General features: G+C 33.8%; 1 protein-coding gene and 1 long non-coding RNA gene across 6 annotated transcripts; both read right to left on the reverse strand.

The window, feature by feature from the left end:
* Positions 1-1,638: 1,638 nt before the first annotated feature.
* Positions 1,639-5,100, reverse strand: LOC139786590 (putative nuclease HARBI1). Of its 4 annotated transcripts, none has more exons than XM_071725744.1 (6): positions 4,727-5,100; positions 4,482-4,556; positions 4,229-4,337; positions 4,019-4,131; positions 3,586-3,742; positions 1,639-2,504 (listed from the first exon to the last, which is right to left on the reverse strand). In XM_071725744.1, coding segments are annotated over exons 3-6 (1,038 nt in total). In that variant the 5' UTR covers positions 4,231-4,337; positions 4,482-4,556; positions 4,727-5,100; the 3' UTR covers positions 1,639-1,738. The 4 variants fall into 4 exon arrangements, with proteins under 4 accessions (XP_071581845.1, XP_071581843.1, XP_071581844.1 ...); XM_071725742.1 differs by having other exon boundaries at positions 3,977-4,131; positions 4,482-4,553; positions 4,727-5,099; XM_071725743.1 differs by having other exon boundaries at positions 3,977-4,131; positions 4,242-4,337; positions 4,727-5,099.
* A 4,115-nt stretch (positions 5,101-9,215) lies between these two features.
* Positions 9,216-14,795, reverse strand: LOC139786588 (uncharacterized). 2 transcript variants are annotated; one of them, XR_011722351.1, is made up of 3 exons: positions 14,726-14,795; positions 14,374-14,635; positions 9,216-12,002 (listed from the first exon to the last, which is right to left on the reverse strand). It is a non-coding gene; the product is annotated as an uncharacterized lncRNA (long non-coding RNA). The 2 variants fall into 2 exon arrangements; XR_011722350.1 differs by lacking the exon at positions 14,726-14,795 and having other exon boundaries at positions 14,374-14,713.
* Between the last annotated feature and the right edge of the window lie 811 nt (positions 14,796-15,606).

Consider the following 15,606-nt stretch of genomic DNA (forward strand, 5'->3'; position numbering starts at 1 on the left):
GGTACGTATTATTATTCTAACGATTAACATTTTATTTTTTTTAAAGTATATATTAAATAATAGAAATATACGTACATTTTACTGACAGAAATCCCGAAAAAACGAATTGCTCTTAACCTCACTACATTAATTGTTAATCTGTAATTTAATTAAAGAATATTTTTTCCTCAGCAGCTTAATTGAAGACTTACAAGTTCGTTGAAATGGATGCAAGTGAGGACAGATCCATTGAGCAGGACATTTTTGGTAGGTACATTATAAAACTGAAAAATTTTTTCGTGCTGGGAAGGTTAAATAAATATATATTTTTTGCTATTATGTTATTGTACACATGTTTAGAATGAGGAACATTATATTATTTCAATAACCATATTTTTCACAGAAAACTCTAGATTTCAGTGGACTGCAGAAACCACTAAATTATTAATACAAGAAGTTAGAGACAATATATCGATAATAAATAAAAAGAATTATATGCAGAAGAAAGTGTGGAAGTGCATAGCCAGCAGTTTCCATAGAAGAGGCTACAACATCACTGACGAACAATGTTGTACAAAATGGAAGAATTTAAAACAAAAATATAGGCATGTACGAGACATGAATAATGAAACTGGACGAGCTCGAGAAACTTGGGAATATTTCGACATAATTGATGAATTTCCTGAATACTAGGCCCGAAGTATCGCCTCTATCAATTGCTTCCAGTTCACATGGATTTAGAATGAGAATTCCTCATACAGACAACATGCAATGCAACGATGAAAATGATTCTGCAGTACCAAATACTTCTTACGGCGTCACACGCAATGTGAGGAGACGAGAAAAACACACTGGATCCACATTGACGGAAAAATTGTATAAACAAAGAGAAGAACATCATAAGAAGAACTTAGAAATGCAAGAGAGATTCTGACATTATTGGAAAAATATGTGCAAAAGATAATTAATAGTAAGGGAGGAGGGAGAGAGAGAGAGAGAGAGAGAGAGAGACGAGAGAGAGGAGAGAGAGATGAGAGAGACGGAGAGATGAGAGAGAGAGAGAGAGAGAGAGAGAGAGAGAGAGAGAGAGGAGAGAGAGAGAGAGAGAGGAGAGAGAGAGAGAGAGAGAGAGAGAATAGAATCTATGGTTAACCGGTGTTAAATTAAAAAGTATTTTTTTTTATTTATTGTAATGATTAACTCTCTTTGAACATTTTTACATTATTCTGTTATTTTATTTCCAAATTTTTGAAAGAAAAAAATTTCATATGTGTACAAATCATTACAATGCTATATTAAAATTATCGGAGTTACTAAAATTTTCACAAAATGTGCAATTTGCATAATATAACTTTACTTTATAAAAGGATGTTTATAATTTTCATCACAATTGTTTTTTTGTGTTGTAAAGACATGTTTTTTTTGTTATTGAGTTTATAAATATATATAGACTTATGGAATATAATACTCTTATTGTAAAACTCAAAAAAAGATGAAAAATATTGTGATATATAAAAAACTTAAGACATGTGATATTATTAAGCTTAATATTTATTTTTGTTAAACATTTCACACATGTAATACAATTTTTTTTTCTATTTTTAATATCTTATAGATAGATTGATAGAGAGGGAGAGACTGATGTGTCAATTTTAAATATAAGATTAAAAAGAAATTTTTATTTATTTACAATAAGTATTTCTTATTTGATTTATGTTACGAAAGAAAATGTGTATCACAAAATGTATTAAATATATAATTAAAGTAATTGCGCAATAATTTCTCTTTTTTCCTCGGCTTCTATAAATACATTATTATTATTATTGTATTCATTATCCTCGACAATGTCAAATGGTTCATCCTCATTCTCAATACAAATATTATGCAAGGCACAACACGCAAGTATCAGTAATGGTATCATTTCTGTGTTGTACATATATACATATTTTAATTTTCGGAATCGCCCTTTTAACATTCCAAACGCTCTTTCAATTATGACACGAGTTTTTGATAACTTAGTATTATAATTGCGTTGTATGTGATTTAAGTGACCATTGTCACGATATGGGGTGAGCATGTTATATGAGAGCGGATATGCAGAATCAGCTAACAAATGACCATGCTGTAGAAAATATCTTTCTACATCATAGTCTATCGCATGTTTTACATCACTTAACCGCCAAACTCGGGCATCATGGACACTGCCACAAATTCCCGCAAAAATATCGATAAATTTCATTCTATGATCACAAATTCCTTGTAATACTATAGAATGAAATCCTTTTCTATTTATATAACTGTCTGAATATTCAATAGGGGCACTAATCGGAATATGGCATCCATCAATGACACCCACTACACCTGGAAAACCGTTCATGGCAGCAAATTCCTGTTGTATATATAATATTTCATGAACCTCTGGCCATTTTATATAATTTAAAACGTGTTGCTCTAATACGTATGCCACGTTAAAGACACACCTCCATATGGTATCTTTTGATACTCCAAAACGATCTGCAACGGATCTAAAAAAAAATAATTCTAATATAACATAACTTGGAAATGATATTTATTGAAAGTTATTGTAATCATCAATTACTTTTACTATATATTTATTATTTATTAACCTACATCTAATAAAAGTGTTACACGAAAAAAATTAATGTTTTTATTACTAAACCTGTAAACGAAATAATTGAGGAAGGTGGAATAACAAATATCATATCAGTATAATAGGGAGGGTTAGAACAAGATGGAGGAGACGTTAGATAGCTGGATAGAATAATTAGATAGGGAACCCGTGATTATAGGAGGAGATTTTAACATTAGAACAGGAGAATTAGGTGGCGGGGAGGAAGAGGAAGGAAGGTGGGAAAGGAAAAGTAAAGATACATTAATAGGTAATGGAGGTAGGAATTTAGTAGAATGGGTTCAAAATAAGGGATGGTATTTACTGAATGGTACAACAAAAGGTGATTGGGAGGGTGAATATACATTTATAGGTGCAAGGGGTAGCTCCGTAATAGATTATATGATTGTGTGCGAAGAAATACATGATAGAATTAGTGAATTTAAAGTGGATGCGAGAGTGGACTCGGATCACATGCCTTTAGTCGCGATGTTAGACGAAAGAGATAGGGCGCTAGGTAAGAACCAAGATGTACAGGGAGAAAGAGAGAAAGATATGAATGAAGAATCAAGATGGAAAATATGCTGGGATAGGAAGGCTATTGAAAGTTATAAAGAGAAAACTGAAGAGGCTATCTGGGAGGATGTTTATCAGGAGTTGTCAATTGAAGAGAAGTGGAACAAACTTAAGAAGATAATTCAAGAGGCTATGATAAAAAAGGACATAACAATTAAAAAGAGGAAGATTGGTTTTAAGGACTGGTGGGACAGAAACTGCACTAGGAAGAAAAGAGAAGTGAAGAGGATGTACATGAAATGGAGAAAAGGAAAGATAGAAAGAGGAAGGTATTTGGAAGAAAGAACAAATATGAAAGCGTTATTTGTACAGAAGAGGAAGGAGAAGAGAATCAAAGAAGAGGAGGAATTGAAGAACCTAAGGCTGTTATGCTAAAGTTAATAAACATATATATACTAAACCTGTAAACTTCTTGATTGCCAAATATCCAAAGAGCTATAGCAATCTGTTTATGTGGTGGCAAATTAGGTGAATTGTCTCTTTCAATTATACTTGGCCCAAGATCTTGCGTTAATTGCTCAAAAGTATTTTTGTTGATTCGAAAATGTGATTTAAATTCTAAAAGGAGAAAAGAATATAACATAGCGCAACTTTATCACAGCTACATATAGACATTGATCAAATAAAACATATGTTTATCTTAATTTTTTAAAGATTTTTAAATTGAATTTATTCTTAAAGTGTGTGTGTGTGTGTGTGTGTGCATGTGTATGTAATGACTGTTCCGTATGTTCGGCATAAATAGCATTCTGTATGAAATTCAAACAATAAATAATACAAACTTGTCATCACCTGTGACAGAATAGAAAAGAACAATGTTCTCAAAATAATTACTAATTTTCAAATGCGGTTGTCTAATGTGGTGCATTTGCCAATTATCTTCATTGTCCTCATCGTTATTAAAGAAAACATTCCATAAAAGAAATATGTCCATCCTTGTATGATCCCTATGTTCAGCAACAATTTCAATAGATATGTAATAGAATGTAAATAAATTATTGCGGTTTTTGATACATCCAAGTGATGAGGAACAATATGAATTACATTTTGAATTTACCTTGAAGGAGATATTTTACAGTGAATACGTTAACTTGTCTCGATACAGATTTTAATTGTTGATATCTGTCAACAGCCCGCTAAAATCTACAGTTTCCTGTAAAAGAATATATTTATTGAAATAATATAATAATATATGTTCTTCATTCTAAACATGTGTACAATAACATAATAGCAAAAAATATATATTTAATTAACCTTCCCAGCACGAAAAAATTTTTCAGTTTTATAATATACCTACCAAAAATGTCCTGCTCAATGGATCTGTCCTCACTTGCATCCATTTCAACGAACTTGTAAGTCTTCAATTAAGCTGCTGAGGAAAAAATATTCTTTAATTAAATTACAGATTAACAATTAATGTAGTGAGGTTAAGAGCAATTCGTTTTTTCGGGATTTCTGTCAGTAAAATGTACGTATATTTCTATTATTTAATATATACTTTAAAGAAAATAAAATGTTAATCGTTAGAATAATAATACGTACCTATTTCTCTGCTTTGATAAACTCAATTTTCAGAGAAAAATTGCGACTTGCTTCTCACGTGCTTCTCACAACGCATGCAACGCAGTAATCCGATTGCTGAGACAGCAAACATGCAATTCGATTAGTCTAGGGGATTTTTCGAAATAAACTGATTGAGTACCACTGCTCGGTCCGATTAGAAATCCGATTACTTGTCGGAAACACCCTCACTAGTGTCACGTCCCACGGTACGAGCACGGTGTATTTCCGCCGCAAATTTCCGCCACATAAAATTTCTTGCACAGCACCTGAAAACAATATAATAAATATAATATCACCCTTTAACCAAACTGTCACAACACCAAGCAGCTGACACATAACGTACGCGTTCATAAAGCAGCTAATGACCGCCTTAAGTCACCTCTCCAAGCTTAAGCCCCATTTTCATGAATTACACTATAAACCTTTGGACAATTACTTGTTAAAATTCCCTAGAATCAATAAAGTTAATTATTTACTGCTATTCATTGCTAATACAGGCTTTATAAAACCCTTTATGCAATATAAATTCAGTTTGACTCATGGATCTAACGGAAATAAACGTATGTTCTATTTGGATGAATTAATAAAATCGAAATAAAATATAAATCAATTAATTAGAGGCAAACCAATTATAAGAACATAATCCTTAGTGTCTAAAGAACATTACCATGTCGAAATAATAATTACTTTATTAGAGTTTTTCAAATATGATTATTATAAATAATTAAAATATGTTATTAACAGACCTAACTAATATGACCATCGAAACCATCATGAAAGGCCAAACAACTTTTGCTTATAAACTACTAGCATGCCCCGCGGCTTCGCTCGCGACCTCATATGCATGGTTCTCATACGTGTAGCTTTTGCTATTTTTTAATTTTCAATATTAGAAACTTATATTTCGAAAATAAAGTATTTTTACATATAATATGCCGTACCTCAATTTTGTGTCAATACCGTCGGCATTAGCATTACCCAAGATGTACCACGTGGAGGTTACCTGATCGGATTTACACCTCTTGTGTATGTGTGTGTGTGTGTGTGTGTGTGTGTGTGTGTGTGTTATTTTCTTTTTTAAATCGTAAAAATCAATAAATATCTTTTTTTTAATTTTTTTAATTTTTATTAATTTATTTTTTTTTACTAAAACTTATTTCATCTAAATGTTATTAATTTTTTCTTTTCTCTTTTCTTTTACAAATTAATTTTATCTTTTTTCTTTCAATATCTTCTTTCTAAATACGTTATTTCCTTTTTTAAATCGCAATAATCAATAAATGTCTTTTTTTTTATTTTTTTATAATTTCTATTAATTTCTAAATCTTAAAACACTCTTATCTATACTATATATACTTATACTATATACTATCTATACTATTATTATAAAGAGACAGAGTTTGCAGCCTTTTTTGTTCGCTATGATCTCGGAAATTATTTGACCGAATTTTTACCAAAAGTTACTAAAACTTATTTCATCTAAATATTATTAATTTTCTCTTTTTTCTTTTTTTAACACATTAATTTTATCTTTTTTCTTTTAATTTATTTTTTATTTACTATTCTTTAAACTTACCTTTTTTGGTTTCACTATACCTCGAAATCGCAGGTTTTACCCTCGATTTCCCCAAAGAGCCGGGAATCTACCGGACTGACGCCTGACATGTCCCACGACAGCGGGGAGGCCAAAGTGCATAAGGTGCAGCCGAGTGGAGAACCCGAGGAAGCGGAACAGCAGCAGATCTTGACCCAGGGAGGCCCGACGGCAGGCGAGGGCGCAACCGGGTCGCCGCAATTCGAAGAACTACCGGACGAGGAGGTCCGGAGATTAATGGCGAGGGGCAACACGACAATCGTGGAGAGAACATCGCCCGGCAGCCAAATATTCGCAGCAGAGGAGGAGGTGCGGCAGGAGCCGCAACCGGAGGAAACCGGTCAGCAGGACCAGAGTGCGGAAGGCGTCTACACTCAGCTGTAACGTCACACAGATATCCCTTTTTATTAATGTACCTGCGCGAATTTACATTTAGAGTTTTTATATATTCGAAAGTTTTAATTGTGTTTAGAGATTCGAGTCATTTTTATTTTTTCTAGTGCGACATACGACGGATAGTCGATTGAGATAATTTTAAGTGCATAAAGTACAAAGAGTACGAATAAGTTTTAGATTGATATACGGCAGCGAGCCAGCACCCCAGCAAACGAAAAAAGATTGAAAAGAATTAAAACGGGATTGCCAGGAATTCAATTAAGGACTTTCCGAATTCCATTTTGTCCAAAAAAGGGATTGAAATAGTTTCAATATCATGGAATTCCTTATTTTGGAAAGAATTTGTCTTTTTTGAATCCCATCCAATTCCGACACAAAAACGTAACGAAATGAATATACCACTGAATGCCAGGTTAGGGATTGGAAAGTTTCGTCATGAATTCCATTGAATACCATTGATTCCGTTAACGAAATGAATACCATTGAATGCCAAACTAGGAATTAAAAATTTCCGTATTGAATTCCATTGAATTCTGTCTATTCTGACAATAAAATGAATACCATTGAATGCCAGGATAGGGATTGAAAAGTGTCCGTGTTGAACTCCATTGAATTCCGACTATTTCGACAATAAAATAAATACCATTGAATCCCAAATTTGGAAATCAATATGTATATATCTGTCGCAGGCTTTTTGCGAAATCAGCCTTTTTGCAAAAAGGCTAGCCTGTTTGCAAAAAGCCGCCTTTTTGCGAAAGCATTCATTAGTTCTCAATAAGACTGACACACTTTAGACTTTTTGCAAAAAGCCTAACTAGCACCAGCCTCATTGGTTAATGATGCACGTTCTGCAATGTGGCTAACAAGACGTCTAGCCTTTTTGCATACAGCCTAAAATCCCTAGTCTGATTGACGAAGGCGCTGCTACGTTTGCTATACTAGTTTGACAAAGCCCTCCCGCTCACGTGCGCTCACGCATGTAAGCCCCCCTGCACCCCTCCATGCATGTGCTTTATAATTTTGCTTTACAATTTAGCATGTACTTTAAGTTATAAAGCGAGGTCCACGCTGCCTACCGGCTGAGGTGGGTGCGGGAGGGGGGGGCCAAAGGCCCCCCCTTGCACCCCCCCCCCGCGTGTGTGTGTGTGAGTGACGCGCTTTAAAAGTATTTAGTGTGTGTGCCCTGCTTTAACGAAAATCACAACTTCTATAAAGCAGGGCATACACACGTGTGTGTATGTGTGTGCCTTCGGCCCCCCCCGCACCCCCCCGTGGTTGAAAGCGTGGAACTCGCTTTACAACTTAAAGTACATGCTAAGTTGTAAAGCGAAATTATAAAGTACATGCATGGGGAGGGGGGTGCAGGGGAGCAAAATTTCCCCGCCCACGCAGGTACTGGGCACACACATACACACACGTGTGTATGCCCTGCTTTATAGAAGTTGTGATTTTAAACACTTAAATACTTTTAAAGCGCGTCACTACCCACCTCCGCCGGTAGGCAGTGTGGACCTCGCTTTATAACTTAAAGTACATGCAAGTTATGCAGAACGCGTCGTGTACGTTTCTGAAATGCACACATCGCGTTGTGAATAATAAAAACGTCCACACACCGAAAAAATATCTCATTTCGGTATTTGGATGATCAGCACCGTCCACAACGCGTTGTGGATGTTTTTTTCGCTCACTGAGCGATTTCGGTGTTTGGGCGTAACACACACACACACACACACACACACACACACACACACACAACCTGATTCCTGTCAACTTTAATGTTTAATATCTCGCGTCGCGGGGCAGAGCGACACTTTTTTCTGCCAGATTCTTTCGTTTCGTGCAAAAACGCGTCGATTGAGCATAATTTCATCGATATTTGAGGTGAGGCCCCTAAACTGTATAATTACCAAAACAATATTTCGTCAATCGGACGAGATTTTAGGCTGTATGCAAAAAAGCTAGACGTCTTGTTAGCCACATTGCAGAACGTGCATCATTAACCAATGAGGCTGGTGCTAGTTAGGCTTTTTGCAAAAAGTCTAAAGTGTGTCAGTCTTATTGAGAACTAATGAATGCTTTCGCAAAAAGGCGGCTTTTTGCAAACAGGCTAGCCTTTTTGCAAAAAGGCTGATTTCGCAAAAGGGCTGCGACATATCGAATTCCATTGAATTCCGGCGATATTTACAAAAGAACAAATTCCATTTTATTTCAAATTAAGATTGAAAAACGAGTATAATACGTTAAATTCCTAGTTTTATCCCATCGTTATTTGAATCTATAATATATATTGAATATGTCATTCCCTATCACTTACAAAATTGAAAGTCATTCTTATGAATTAATTGTAATTTTAAAAGTTCCGTATCAGTTTAATTTTTGGTAACTTTGGGATAAACAGACTAATGTAAAACATTAAATTTTTTAAATATTTAACAGTCGGTATTGTTACATTAAAATAAAACGTTTTATTTACAAAAATCATATTAGACAATTTTTATTATACAATTAAGTTGACAATAAAATAAATTATATTATTTTTCGTTTTTCAGCGTACAGCGTGAGCTCGATGAGGAGAATTATATTCTAATTTACCCTCTACAGAGATTCGAAAAAGAATTCTTTTTTATGTCACTAATTCTGAATTCTTTTTTAGATGCAAAAAGAATTCTTTTTCGATTCTCTGTGCTATCTGGATACTCCGAGTAACAAGCACATAAAGTCATATAAGACATAGTGTTTTTTAAAATAATATTAAGTACTAATTATAATACACATTCTTACAATAAATTACATTATCAATTTTACATAAAATTATCGATTAAAGATAATTTTTAAAAGTAAAAGGTTTTAATTAATCAGCCTCGAATACATTAGGCATTGAACAAACATACATTTGTTCTCCAATGTCTACTAGAACCATCTTTGAAGCAACCTCGACTATCGACACTAAAAATTGATTACTTGTTGTTAGCGATCTTATCTTCCACATATGTGGTATCTCAATTTCTCCAAGAATTACCTTCTCTAAAGGCAATTCGCTGACATTGAAATAACATCCAGTATCGGGAAAACTGATTATTTCTAAAATTTGTGCAATTTTCTTTGATTTTAGCTGAATAATACTATTATTCCATCTTTTGGACCGCGTATAATTTTTAATTTGGAATAATTGGCCATTATACACACATTTCTCATATTTTAGGCCTCCAGCTGTGCATGCATCTGCAAAATATTTGCCCGATCCAAAAAAAGTTACACCCTCTGTAACTTCTACGTTTACAGTTGATCGATTGCCACCAAATAATTTATCACAATAAATTTTTACATTATTCGATAAGGAATTTGTAGCTACGCCTACTCGATATGACATAACTTGCAATGATTTTTTGGCCATTTGTTGCTCTACACCCTTTGGCCCATTGACTAGTTGCTTCAAAACAAAAATGTTACTTTCATACGGGAAAGCCGATGTCGCCCAAAGAGGTCCTGATTTTCTAACAGCTTGAACGCAATGGAGAATAGAATAAACATTATATCGCATTGCAATCGTCCCATACAAATTTTCAAAATCTGCTACAAACTTCAAAAGATCTACTTCGCACTGATCCAGTTCAGAATGCGAGATTGAGGTCTTTTGTAAAATATACATGCTTTTGACAAATAGTACGTAATGTTCGAGATTTTTCTTTGGCACTAAATCCATACAAACAGGTATAGAGTAATATAACAACCATGACTTCCAGTCTTTTGCTTTAAAATTACTATAATTAGTCATTGGTTGCGGCAACTTCCGCAAATCGCGAGGAGGTTGAATTCTACATAATCTTTCGTTAATGATTTTCCTTGCATCGCGACTTAGAATTTTTGTGAATAAATCCCATACGTGTTTTGTTACGCCTAAAATGACTGTATGCATGCAATCAAGTGGAAAACCCCACACCATATCAAAATTTGATAATGATGCAAGTACCGAATCTCCCTTCACTCCTCGACTTTGTAATCCAGTTTTAGCCGATACTTGCGTATCATATAAATGAGTTTTATGAGTTCTTAACTCGGATTCTTGGTACTTGAAAGGATAACGCATAGCAGAAATATATAGCCCGGGATGATAACAGTAGCTACATCCAAAATATCCATTATATTGTATTCTATTTTGAACTACTGGTCGAGCTACGGAGTCCATTGAACAACATAAAACAGTTGGCGTATATGAGGTACGAACATTATCAACCGTTATGCCAAGATCAACACCGTCTTCACATAATCGATTGATTTGTTTAATAAACTCCGTAATGTATGTATTCATAAGTTGAGGAGTCGGCTCATGTTCAACAATCATGATACCTACCGTCAATACATATTTAAATCGCATTGTTGGCGGTAAATCATTGAAAATGAGTTGAAGAGGCCAAAAACTTCGTTTTGACTTATGAAATAACGGCGCTCCATCAGTATTAATATTGCATGTTAAAGAAGTGGGATAGTCCATAATCAATTTACAATATAATTCTCCGTCGCTTATATCACTAATATCTCTACTTTCCTGTGTAACGCGTCAAGCATTAATTTTTTCAATCAAAGCATTCTGAACATTTTTATCTTGCATAAGTAAATCTAATTGGTACCGTAAATCTATAGATAAAAACATATTTGTGCTTGACAAACTTATATTGTGTTTATGATTGCAAAACTCGCACAATATTTGATTCGCGTCAAAATGTTTCTTTGTTGTGGAATATAATTTGCTGTAACAATTAGTGCAATAATAATGATAAGTTATTATATTATCCGGTGGGTCAATTTCCTTCGCGAATCTATGATTTGATATATTAATATTACGAAAAGCTGGTCCAGCACATATACGAAGAAGTTCCATTATGGATTTGCGCGCTTCATTTGACGCACGATATCGCAAACAGTACCCAGCTACCATCGAGACAACATCATCTACACTTAAACCCGCCGCCGGAAACATTATTGCACTACCTGTGCGTGTATGAAATTCTTCATTTCGCACGTCTAAATTATCTTCATTTTCTTCAATGTCATCAACACTCCCAGTGACGCTTCCTGCATCCGATGTGTTTTCATCAAATACCATTACCCATTCTTGATCTTCAAATGAGATATTCTCTTGCACGCATTGTGCAGATTGTGGTATTGTATTTTCGTGACTAACACCAGCACTGCCAATGACTTCTTGTTCAAATATTCCAGCGTTGCAAAGCTGATTCGAACACGATGGTTCACAATCAGTAATCCCTACAAGGGACACAAGAGATGTATTATTACTCTTGAAAAGCCATTAATATGATACACAAAAGATATTGAAAAATTACTAAAATAAAGATATTAATATGATACACAAAAGATATCGAAAAATTATTAAAATAAAGATATATATTTAGATATATATTTCGTTGCAATACCATCAAATTAAACAAGAAATAAATTAATACTTTTGTTTCAAAATTAATAAGATAATGATATTAATTTATTGTACCATAATTCATAATAATAACTAATTTGCGTAATTAACTCGGAGTAGACAGCTACGGTTTAACAGACCAAAACGTATATATTTCATTAAATTTTAAATAAATTTGTAGAGATCTCTAAAATTCGCAAGAACATGATTACGATAAACATCGTTCTAAATTGATTGAAATTTATTTCATGTAAAATCCAAAATAAAGTATTTTTTATTTGCCTAAAATCTTCTTTCTTCTAATCTTTTTTTCGCAATAGTTATAAAAAAATTTAATTTTTGTTATAAAGTAAAGAAGCTGTGAACTTTATAAATTACGTAGGCCTGCCAATATGATGGGCCTGAAAGATGTTTGAGATGTTGCAATGGTTTTCGAAGTATTTTTATTTGTTGAATTCAAATCCGCCCGCAAAAATTGTCTATCACGTTTTTTTTTTTAGAAAAATGTGATTTTATGAGCTAAAAACAGCGATTTTTGCAATATTAAGCCGTTACTGTAGCCGAATAATTAATCTCTTCAATATTTTCTTTGCGGTATCTTAAAGAGCTATCTTTTATTTTTATATAGCGTTCTTTATTTGCGTTTATTTTTTTCGTTGAACTGTAAAAGTTTTAAGAAGAAAACTTTTTAAAGTAAATCCTGTAATGTACACAAGGAACTGGACTAGTGCTCACATAAGCTGTTTATATTTTTAAGGGTTTTTGAGGTGACTGATTTCGAATCTGCCATCAGATTTGCAAAATTAATTTGTTGAAACAAATTGTTATAAATTATTTGTTTAAATAATTTGTTTAAACAAGTTATTGCAAAATTCATTTTTTTGAACCTGTACTTATATATAATTTTTTTATCATTTTTCCTTAAAACATAATTTTTAGATTTTTTTTTAAATTAAATTTTGCAATAAAACTTTCACAACCCGGCAAAAAAAATTGTACGTAAATAAAGAAAAGTCGCTTTATAAAGATAAAAAATAGCTCTTTAAGATACCGCACAAAAAATATTACAAAAATTAATTAGTCGACTACAATAACAATTTAAATATGACAAAAATAACTGCTCATAAAACCCCTTTTTTTAGTTTTATGATAATACAAGACTGTATCACATTCTGCACCTGGGAAATATTTATTATTACAAAAATATTTATTATTACAGCCCAAAGTATTACAATTTTTTAATTTATATACTTTATACACGCGATAAATATACCGTAGTAAAGCAAAATTAATAAATTTTTGTCATAATATTTAGAGCTTGTGAACAAAACTGTGATACTAACTTTATATATTAATATGAAAAAAGAAATTTCATTGTCAAGACACAGCATAGAATTGAATATTAGAATCCTGGCTGAGGTATTATTTTTCTCTATAAAATTTCTTTACAGTTTTACGAGGGAAGGGGGGATATAGATGCTAGTTAGCATTAAAAATATTAAATGGCTTGTCAATTTAATTTCTGATATTACGTTCCGGCTTCATGTAAGGACTGTGTTTTAAGACCGACAAATATGCGGCGCGCAGTTCGCGTGAGCTATGTTTCGTATATAAATTCACACAAATAATTATTAGGCACTAAGAACCGCCGCAGATTTTCTGCAGACCGACATAGGCATTTCTATATATCCTTGTTTGAATACTAGATATTGTCACTGAGTTTGATTCTTATCCAGCATTGGCTCTAATAATATATATTTCCTTGTTCCCAAATTGAAAATGTCATACTGTTCTATATATATTTTCATATATGATACAAATTTTCTTTTTACTTAAAAAAATAGTGACTTGATCAACAAATACAAAAAACATTGTTACGTCTTGGAATAAAAAACCATCATACAGCAGATAAAAAGTATTTATGAAGAATGCGATAAAGAAAAGGTGAAAATAAACAAGTGCCCAAAAGTTAGAAGTAAAAAGTTAGAATGGCCTCACCATGCAAAACGAGGAGTTTATTTTCATTACAAAGCAGGATGAAGTGTGCTGCTTACGAGCTTTCCCCTTTTTCTCTTTCTTCTACCTTATTTTCGAATGAAAGAGAGAGAAAGAATTACTCGCGAGCAATATTTCGTCAGACTTATTGTAAAGTTATGTACATATAACAATGACGTTGATACTTGTTAAAATGATAAAAAATCTTACCTTGAATACCGTAAAATGATCTCTGCTATCTGCTTCCAATAACTGCGTATAATTTTAATGGAAGATGTACAGGTCAACAATGCAGTCTTTCAAAATCTGAATGTCACATACTTCAAACGCAAATATTCGAAAGTCACAGAAATATGTAACTGCTTTCCGTGGATGCACTGCACAAGACGTAAATCACGTAATTACGTATTATAAATTACGTATTACACAATATAGCCTGATCAGGCTTCTCTCATGTTCGGCAATTGACATCCTGAAGGTTAATCGACCGATTAGATTAATGGCGTTTTCGATTTGCGACTCGACCCGACTCGGGGTCGCATCACGGACGTGGAATACATACATATCTATGTATGTATTCCACGTCCGTGATGCGACCCCGAGTCGGGTCGAGTCGCAAATCGAAAACGCCATAACTCGCGTTGGTGAAACCGAGCCTAATGCTGGGTCTACAATGCAAGTCGCAGAGTCGTGAGTCGCAAGAATTGACCAATCACAGTCGATTATTCTCCTCAAATTCGACTGTGATTGGTCAATTCTTGCGACTCACGACTCTGTGACTTGCATTGTAGACCCAGCATAAGGCTTTCGTTTCCGATATGAACACGTGCGTCCCGGCTGCGCGTGACGTAGTAGTCAATGATTGGGCACACGCTTGCGGCAATAGACAGTAGCCGGTAGGCAATATTATCGTTATGTTGATTCTCAGTGTCCGGCGAATGTGATTTTCTCTGCTTTCGCGTGTATCGGTATTTTCGACATCCTTAGTCCTTATATCATTTCTTGAGCTGTGTATTCGCGTTCGGTTCTCTTGTCTGCACAGCATTAATCGATTCTCGCGTCGTTTAAGTCTGAGCAATTTCTCGTGTTCGGTTTCTGCCACAGTGGCAGAAAGTGGCAAACAGTGCCGTTTCTACCGAACACGAGGAAATCGGTCAGACTTAAACAATGCAATGAGCTTTTCACGGTACGTGAGTTCATGATTTTTAGTTAATTTTTAAACAAGTAGAAATTTATTAAGACCTAACATGTATGCGTACGTGCGGATTCCGTCAACAAAAAATGTCCGCGAGAATCGGAAAGTTGTGTCGGTGAGGGATATTAAAAAGTTCAAATCGCAAAATCCACTTAATCCGCGACAATTATATAAAATTAAACACAATGGAGATATTGTCGTAGGTCACGTTCTATGTACTGCAAGTAAGTAAAAAAATCAAATTTTCT

The sequence above is a fragment of the Temnothorax nylanderi genome, unplaced genomic scaffold (assembly GCF_030848795.1).
Source record: "Temnothorax nylanderi isolate EJ_2023f unplaced genomic scaffold, tnyl_v1.0 TNYL_tig1084_pilon, whole genome shotgun sequence".
In the NCBI taxonomy this organism is placed as follows: domain Eukaryota; kingdom Metazoa; phylum Arthropoda; class Insecta; order Hymenoptera; family Formicidae; genus Temnothorax; species Temnothorax nylanderi.